Here is a 9,302-nt window from a genome sequence, read left to right as displayed (position 1 = left end):
ATCATAATATCTGTTGCAAGCTCCGTAGCTGTTTGCGACGGATATTACAATTCCCTTGCAACACTAACTTATTTAATATTTAAATTTTGGAATTTTTTTAACTCAAAATTCCGTGTATATTGCGACGAATAATTATTTAGTGAACTCGTGAAGATGTAAACAATTGAAGAATATGGAGAGACAAACACAATCCCAATGGTAAGATTAAATAAATAACTCAACAACAAGTTGTACCAAAAACTAAAGAGGTATACATATAAGCAAGTTTCTGTCCAAAATGTATTCTAACTACCAGAAGTAACAACTCCAAAATTGCAACAATCAAATTAATTAAATACAAGATAGGAGGACACTTACTAATTTTGAGGACAATCCAATGGTTGAGTAAAGAAATATTCCCTTTTGTACCTCAGTGCCCAAAATAGAGCAGGAATACTGACATCTTCTATTTGCAGTCGCATGAATCCCTCTTGAGAGCTCCAATCGACAAACAGACCGTTAGATATGAAGTATAATGAGTGTAACCCTTGCTTAAAGTTTTTCAGCACAATCCAACAGTAAACTTAAGAAAAGTCTTTTCGGAAAATTATCTTCTCATCATATTTTTGGAAATCATAATTCTCGCTCGGCACAAATTTTTTTTCCTGCCCTTTCAAATTCTCAGGTAAAAGTACATTCAATTTTTTTTTTACTTATGCGGTGCAATTATATTGTATTATGATTAATTTGATGTAATTAAAATTAAAAGTTTACAATATTTTATATTATAAAATCTCGTGTACCTCATATTATTTTGCTGTGACTTTTTAAAATAAAATTATAGACATTAGAAATGATTTAGATATGGATTTATTTTTTAATATCAATTTTATAAAATTATTTGCTTGACGCTTGACTTCGTGCAGATTTAGTTTTTGTGTTATATTAGCAAATTCATAAATATAAACAACTTGATTTAAAATCATGACTGAATACATACAATTATTCTCATGGAGACTCAAAGATCAGTTTCATGAAATCCTTATATTTTCTAAGGAGCTTCTACCAAACGCTCTTAATAAAATTTTAACATTAACTAATCATAATCAAGAAACTATTAATTTTACTTGTTGGGCGGGAAATGCCCGACTTACCAATTTATCTAATAAACTATAGATAGCACATGCTAGAATAATAGTATTATGAGCCGGAGCAATGAATCTATTTGAAATGACTCTTTTGTATCCGAGAAGCCCATGTATAATGAACAACTCATTACGATATAACGCATGGTTCAAACTTACAACTCGGGGTCATTTGGTTTAGGGAAAAAAAATTTACTAGGTAAATATAATGACCGGTGAAATTGTGAGAATTTAAGTTTATTGATAAAGTTGAAAAAAAGTTATTTGGTTGGACGAAATATTACTGGATAAATTGATTAAAGTTTTGTAAGTCTATCAGTCTATGTTTGATTGAGGGTAAAACATTGATGGAAAAGTGGTGTAAAATGACAAAAATAACCATTTTTTATATTTTTGAATCTGAATAGAAGTATCTTGCATGTTACATCTCTCCTCCAACGTAGCCAGGGTACCATCAACCATACATCTGTCTTCGTCTCTTCATCTCCTTTCAAAGTCGGTAAAAAAAAAATTAAAAAAATTATGTGCACATACTTACCAGAGCGGTCACCACCAGTATCGATTGGAAACACCCGTCTTCTTTTCAACAGTCGCCTATAGATGTGTGCAACGAAGAAGATTGAAAATGACCTTCGATACTTTCAGCGCAACGGAGAAAGCAGAAAATGACCTTGGCATAGATGTGCAGTCTGATGAAGTTAGATTAGAAAAGGACCTTTCAGTCACGTCTCTCGTTTTCTTTTATCCATTTCCTCAATCATCTAAGAATAGGACATTCGAAGTGTGATTTCTGCTTTGTGTAATTGTCTGTTTTTTCCTCACAATTGATAAAAGATAGACAAATATGTTTGCTTGCTAAATTTATAAATAACTTGAACCAAACGTGGTCAAGAAAAAATGCCACTTGCAGATGCCTAAGTATCTCACCAGAATACCCGAACCAAACACCCCCTAATAAAAAAATCAATAAAAAAACTCATGGCTTACAAGTTACCATCATGATGTGTACACAATAGTGGCAATGAATGACTAAGATCCTTTAAAATGATATGATCATATCAAATCAGACATGAGAAAATTTAATTTCATCTATCTTATATCACAATAGTGATAACTTCTAGGCGAACTTGGGTATTTAAGCTAAATGTAATTTTAAATATTTTTTAACAACTAACTTTATCATAGATATTTCAAAATAAATTAAATATAAGATATTTCGAAGTACATTAAATATAATAATTTGAGTACGAACCCGGGGGGAAAAGGTGAGTACTGAAGTAATCACTTCAAAAGGACATGAGAAATAGTTGCCGATCACCGAAGGACTAATTCTATATAGTCATCATCACCTTAGTCTTTTAAGATTAGGATATGATAAGTGGTTACTCTCCCGTTCTCTCTTTCTCTATCTCTGTCTCTCTTTTAATGTGTATATCCACGATGAATTGTCCAAAATTTATTAAATGAACTTTTAAAGGACAAACAAAAAATTTAATTAATAAAGGGTAAAATTGAAGAGCCATCTTTTGCATGCCTCAATAGAAGCTAATATTTCTTCTTTTTTGTTTCTTCTTTTTTCTTCTTCCTTTTTTTTTTTTCTTTTTTTTTTTTTGCTTTCCTTTCCCTGGTTCCCTACAAAAATCGTGTATACTCATGGTGGAGCAGAAGAGTGCATTTGTTACTACAAAGATGCACTCTATGGTAGTTGACCTAGTAAGTCATCACAATTAGTTTCCTCACAAAGGCACTCGTAAGGGTTGGCATAGAAATAATCTTCTTCCTTTGGCTTGTCTAATATAACCCTACGCCGAGTTGGCTTTACAATTCTCTTTTCATGAACCTCTCGCACTGCATCTGCATACTCTTTCCAATGAAGGCTTCCATTCTGATGCATGTCAACCAATTCTACTACCTTTTTTCTATCCAGTAAGATGGTTTTCTTAAAACCAGAATACCTACACATCAACCTTAGTTAGTTATAAACTTTCCATGCCAAAATCATATTGCAAACTCTTAACTCTAAGGGTGAATATGCATACCTACGATGACCTTCCACGAGCTTTGCCATGTTCCCATCATAGGTAGGAATAAAGGTGTTACTGGCTACTGATACCATAAAATCCAAGGCTGCCATCTGCGATGAGTGATTCTGGAAATGCTGCAGATCATCGCGGGCCAGCAATGTTTCCTTCTTCACCTAAAATTGGAAACGAGAAAACTCAAAGTCAGATGCTGCCAAGTAGAACAATTTTTTGTAGAATCTGCCATGTAACTATGTGATACAAAATATGCATGGACAATTTTGGATAATCATTAGTAGCAGTCACAATCATTTTAAGACAGAAAAATGAGGGGGGGGGAATATAATGGGGTTGAACTCACAATTAGTGGAAACGCAGCTCTGAGTTGTACAAGTCTACGTTCACCACCATAAATCTCACCAGCTGCAATATAAATCTGTGTCTCCCTACCAAAACCTAAGGCTCGCAGAACTATGGCCGCCTCCTCCGGTGTCAAAGGACATAGACCCTGTGATCTCCTCTCTTCAGAAATTATCTCCTTTTCTCTCCACCAAGGGAAAGCATACCTGAATTAATGACAAGAAACAAAATATCAACATTTTATGTCAGATATCAAAAAAAATTATCACAAGAATCTTCATTTCTACCAAGTCAAGTAATTAATGTGTCAAAATACTCCAAATCCAACATATCAATCTGCTGCTCCTAGCGGAAGGTGCCTCCATCAGCACAAGTAACTAGCATCTACCACCAATCCCTAACTATAATATAATCTGCTTATTTCTCATCTCGAATCAATAGGAGGCATAACATAGTTAACTATTTCAAATCAATGGTAATTTAGCTATGATAGCGAAAACAAAAATGATCTTCTCAATCTACATCTTCCCCAGCAACTGTCAGATAAGAAATATCTATCTCTCAGTGAATGACAAAAACAAGAATGATTTAAAACCCAATATATAGAGCATAACAAGAAACATAAAAGACCTCATCCGCTTGAGCTCCTCAGCTTCTTTACCAGTGCAACCCTGAGTACAACCTGAGAAAGCTAACATGTCCATCTCGTATCTCAGATGCAATGCCACAAAAGGGCCATTCTCATGAAGTATCCGAATCAATTTGCGCCCCAAATTCTCAATTTGAGGAGTGAATTTAAGTGCCTGGTAATTGACTCGACACCTGAGCTTCTGTAGATCAAGTGGGAGACCATTGTTTGCCAGTCGTGTATCAGTTTTGTTGAAGTGTAACACCTTATGCTTTCCAAAAAGTGGCAGAATCTGCAGTGTGGAATCATTAGCATGGGATTAAACTCAATGTATTTACTACTCAAAATAAGGGAGGGGAAGAATATATTAGAAAGTAATTTTTTCTTTACTTCCAAACACTCAATGAAGTGTTACTTTTGGAACCTACTTTGGTTTTGCTACATTAGAAGAAAATCATTTTAGTTGCTAAATGTAAATGCTAGAAGTCACCCATAGCTTAAAATAGTACTTCTAGTTTTCTTCATATGACTGATCATTATTTCAATTGAAAAGTTGCAATGCTCTATTTCAATTCTAATATATTTCTACAACTTCAACACATTTCTTCTCCAGTATTATTCGTTTTCCTCTGCTGTCATTTCCTCTTTGAAGTACAGATATTTAGGAAGAACATAATAATGCATTTAATTTGCAGAATTTATATTTCTCAGCTAATAACTGCCAGCCCAGATGAGGAAGCAATTGATTACTTAGAAGGGGAGAATTGTCCATTAGAAAAGGTAGAGATTTCCAAAAAAAAAAAAAAGGTAGAGATACAAGCATTTCAGACAATAAGATCAAATTCCACAAACTCATGGTTATTTACAGGGAGAAACATGCAAAGTAAGCCATCTATAATAGCTTAGGGTTCTGCAAGATTTTTTTTTTTTTTGTAAGAAAATTGCATTTTAAACAAGAATCAATAACTTAAAAAATGACTTCTCATATGGAAGGTTAAAACATTTTTTGTCTATTATCCAAATTCACTCTAACACTATGGACAGGTACAGACAGTAAAGAGGCAATTCATTATTGAGAAAAATGAGCAATTATACTGCCCTCGCTATTTATACACTACAAGTTCTCCCTGCTTTTTAGTCTCGGTGCATCAGATCACAAGATCAAGATTAATCAAACTACAAAATAATATCAATTAGTAAGTAAAGCATGATTTTGAACAAGAAATCCATAATAATGGATTAGTGACGATAATAATTCCAAAGTTCCAAAGCCCCAGACCTTACCTAAAAAGGGTTATATTTCTCTTATGTTGCATAAGATAAACAAATTTTCAGCACACACAAAAAGGGATGGGTTCCACCTCTATTTTTTCTATCTCCTCTTACCTGTGAGTTCCACTTGTAATTTTATTTCTACCACATGAGATAACTCTTTTCCCACAACACAAGAAAATTATTTCCCTATCTAAAAAGCATTGAAAAATTAGCAATTTAAGGGAAACTATCTCCTCATAAGACTGATAAATTAAAGAAGCCATACTGTCATAAAACTCTAAATTTCAATGCAATAAAAATTAAGGTTAAAAATCATTAATCAGTCATATTATCAAACCCAAAATTACAAATAAGAAGCCCAATTATGTACAATATATAGCTTTTGGCTTTTTGCTCAAATGCAACTAATAAAATATGCAGACCTGCTCCAAGTAATATTTTTCATTTGACCAGCTAACAGGAGGCATCTCCAGGGTAGAGTATCCATTTTTAATATTAAACCTTTTCGGCACTCTTTTCACAATTCGAACTTCATCTCTTAAAGAATCAATGAAATGCTTCACATCAAAAATGTCCTCGAAATTACTGCAAAAAGAAAACTACAAAACTTTAAAATGATAAGGAGGCCAAATAAGAGGGTAATCAATTTTTTTTTCAGAACAAAGTATACACCTAGGGTCTGCCCAAAATGATGTCTTATCAAGCTCTGGAACAACCAATGTGAGATTCAAAAATCGAGCAACTGTTACCATGTCACAAATCTGAAATATCATACCTCGAAATGAGTATTTAAGCTTATCATACAATAGAAACAGAGAAATGGCAGATAAGGAATTACAAACCGCAGCACGCATTTGATTCAAGCCCCCATTGCAGGAAACTCTTAGAAAACCATTACTTGTGTAATTTCCTGTATGATTTCAGGTCAAAAGGCTTTAACATTTACCAAAATGAGTAAGAAAAATAAAAATATATTTTTATTTGGTCCAGCACTGGGGAAATTATCAATATTAGTATCCAAAACAAAAATCACAAGTAAACTGCCTAAAGCAGGCAGCTTCAAATAAATCATAATAAATACATATTAAATAGTTATAAAAGAAGTTACTATAGAAGGATGACACATAAAAGCTAGGAATGGAGATTTTTTTGTGATATTTTGAAATAATTACCACTTCAATTTCAAATTAAAAGGTAATGTAAAACTATCTGACGTGCATACATGCATGTCTCAAAAGAAGAAAGTGTGAAGCATTAGACCTTAAGTTATGCTACTTTTTGCTTTTCATTTAGTATTTTTCCCTCCCAATTGTTTGGGGCCACAAATCAGTATAAAGCAACTCTTTCTTACCAGGAAATCCTCAAAACATGATGATAAAATATCAAAATTAATATCAACATTCAGAACTCCCTAAGATCTGATCTTCTTCCTATTTAAAATCTCTCATCATAAATCCCCAATCACAGCCTTATAACAGCCCCAAGCAAGGTAGTCAAAATCGTGATCCTCGTGAGATCGCACGATCTTACAATTTTCCCCTCCCCAGCTATCCCGCTCACATTCTAGAACACGTTTTGGTGGGATCAGGTGGGATTTGTAGGATAGCGACAATCCCAGTGATCCTGAGAAAATCTGTTTAGGAAACACCCATGCCCACCAGACTGAAAAACCTGATTTTTTTACCCCTCGCCCCATTTCATTTAGATGGCTTTTGTTCTGAAGCCCCATGCATCTCCGTGGTGGTGGTCCTGCAGCTGTTCCTATTTCAAGCTTCAAGCTACAACGAGCTGGTTCAGTTTCTCCTGCTGCTGCTAGTTGAACCCTGTTTCAGCTGGTCAGCCACCACCGGTGCTGTCTCTTCTGCTGCTTGCTTTCTTCTGTTGTGCTCTTTGAAGGTGTTATGCATGTCCGCTATTCAGCTGTTCTGATTCTTTGCGTTATGCACGCTAATGCTAATAGTGATTTAAATGTTAATTTTCTTGTTTATGTTATTTTATATGTATATACATATGTTTGAATGTAATTTTATATCTTAGGTAGGATCTTACGATCACACGACCTACATGTCTCGGTTTTGACTACCTTGGCCCCCAGCCTGTTTGAAAATCAGTAATGAATACCACTATATGACAATCGATGAATACATCATTCATGCTCCCAACAGATTTAACAATCCACAAATCTACTTCATAACATAATGGAAAAACAAAAACTTCCAAGAAAATTAATTAACAAAAATACAATTTGCACCTACTTTCAGTTCATCACGACCATAACCATGTAACAATAAATATCACACATGGTCAATAATACACACAAATTTCATTGCTCAATTAAATTATATCCAAGGTTGCATTACATCTTCAAATTCATAATTTAAGCAAACAAACAATTTAGCTGATACAGAAAGCACTTTAAGACAAGTATTCAGTTAAGAAACTAACTTGCGGGAAGAAAAGTAGGAGGCGGTTGAGAAACTCCATTATCAGCTTGTATTGGAAGCTGAACTTGTGTTATGTGATATATACCACTAGTAATCCCAGAAATCAAACGTGAATGCCATAGTTCACTCACTGTCACTACCTGAACCAAACACGTCCACAGCACAATGCTTGAACACACACGAATGAACCAAATCCTCAAACGTGTCCTCGGAATCACAGGACCCTGAATTTTATCACACCTCACTTGTATACCCTCTGATCTAACCTCCATTTCTTAGCTACACACCTCATTGCCGCCTCATTGATCCTTAAAACCTTCACAAAGTTTCCAACATTCCCGCAACAGCCAAATCAGCATAACACGAAAAAAACAATAGCAACAACAACAACATAAAAAACTCATTCATGCACATTACATTGCAAGATTCGCAACCCCATGAAGCCCTACCTGGGGAACAAACAATGCAACAGAGTGAATCGCGTCACGCAATTTTGGAGAAATTGAAACTGAGCCAGAATTGAATTTGAAGCAGATTATTGTGGGTAAGGCTAAAAAAAGGAACTTCTTGCCCTGATTGCTTCAACAGAATTTGAAGAACTTCAAGAATCGAAGACCAGAAAATTAAAAATTAAAAATAAAAGAAAAAAAAAATGTTATAGAGAAAGATGGAGAGAGCAAGAAGAGATAAAGATCCAAGAACAAGGGAGTGAAGGGAAAGGATCAAATCTCAAATATCAAACACACCACCGACACAGGAATCGTGCAATGCATTCTTGGGTTCCCTTTTCCGGGAAAATTTTGTTTATTTTTCTCTCACTTTTATTTTCCTTTTCCCTCTTGCCTTTTCTATCTGACACCACGATTTCGCCAATATCAATGGAAATTCTCTCTCTCTCTTTTCACACAGAAAAAAATGTCCGCTTTCTCTCTCTTCGATTTTTATTTTTCTAAGTTTACATGAATTTTCAGAAATAAAATAAGTGAAACAGTTAGTCAGTTACTTAGTTAGGATCTGTTTGGAATTATATGAAGAGATTAGAGGGGACGAAATAAAATAAAATAAAATAATATTAGTTATGAATTTTAATTAGAGAAAGATATTGTAATAATCAATTAATATTATTATTAATGTTATCAATTAATTTTACTGTTAGATTGATTATATTGATCCAACATATATATTTATTTTTATTTTTGTATAGTTATAATTTCTTATATTTAATATTTTATATTTATTTACCCCTTTGTAGGGTTATGATTTTTCATATTTAATGTTTTCATATTAAATATGGGGAATCATAATTATACAAAGATGAAATTAAATATAACTAATCAACATAATCGATCTAACAGTGAAATTGATTAGTAGTAACATTAATTATTTGTTACAATATCATACCCCTTTAATTAATTAAAATAGAATGAAATATGATAGAATATTTTTTTAT

General features: G+C 33.6%; 1 protein-coding gene across 1 annotated transcript; it reads right to left on the bottom strand.

Moving 5' to 3' along the window:
• Window positions 1–2,752: 2,752 nt before the first annotated feature.
• LOC133312495 (rhamnogalacturonan I rhamnosyltransferase 1-like) lies at window positions 2,753–8,683 on the bottom strand. Its single transcript, XM_061513700.1, has 9 exons — window positions 8,302–8,683; window positions 7,854–8,168; window positions 6,251–6,318; window positions 6,081–6,169; window positions 5,831–5,993; window positions 4,136–4,425; window positions 3,507–3,711; window positions 3,164–3,321; window positions 2,753–3,079 (listed from the first exon to the last, which is right to left on the bottom strand). Exons 2-9 carry the CDS (start codon window positions 8,122–8,124, stop codon window positions 2,821–2,823), a joined length of 1,503 nt encoding a protein of 500 aa, XP_061369684.1. The 5' UTR covers window positions 8,125–8,168; window positions 8,302–8,683; the 3' UTR covers window positions 2,753–2,820.
• Between the last annotated feature and the right edge of the window lie 619 nt (window positions 8,684–9,302).

Source organism: Gastrolobium bilobum, unplaced genomic scaffold (genome assembly GCF_033153095.1).
Source record: "Gastrolobium bilobum isolate Gb01-03AN ecotype WA unplaced genomic scaffold, APGP_CSIRO_Gbil_v1 utg5873, whole genome shotgun sequence".
NCBI lineage: Eukaryota > Viridiplantae > Streptophyta > Magnoliopsida > Fabales > Fabaceae > Gastrolobium > Gastrolobium bilobum.
This window is presented reverse-complemented; position numbering and strand designations above follow the sequence as displayed.

What these genes read in the sequence shown, in the direction of transcription:
- LOC133312495 (XM_061513700.1), bottom strand. Translation starts at nt 8,124, where the DNA reads ATGGAGGTTAGATCAGAGGGTATACAAGTGAGGTGTGATAAAATTCAG. An exon ending in TCCTACTTTTCTTCCCGCAA is followed by an intron (nt 6,319 to 7,853) that starts GTTAGTTTCTTA and finishes GAAATCATACAG; the next exon opens with GAAATTACACAAGTAATGGT. An exon ending in GAGGAGCTCAAGCGGATGAG is followed by an intron (nt 3,712 to 4,135) that starts GTCTTTTATGTT and finishes TCATTAATTCAG; the next exon opens with GTATGCTTTCCCTTGGTGGA.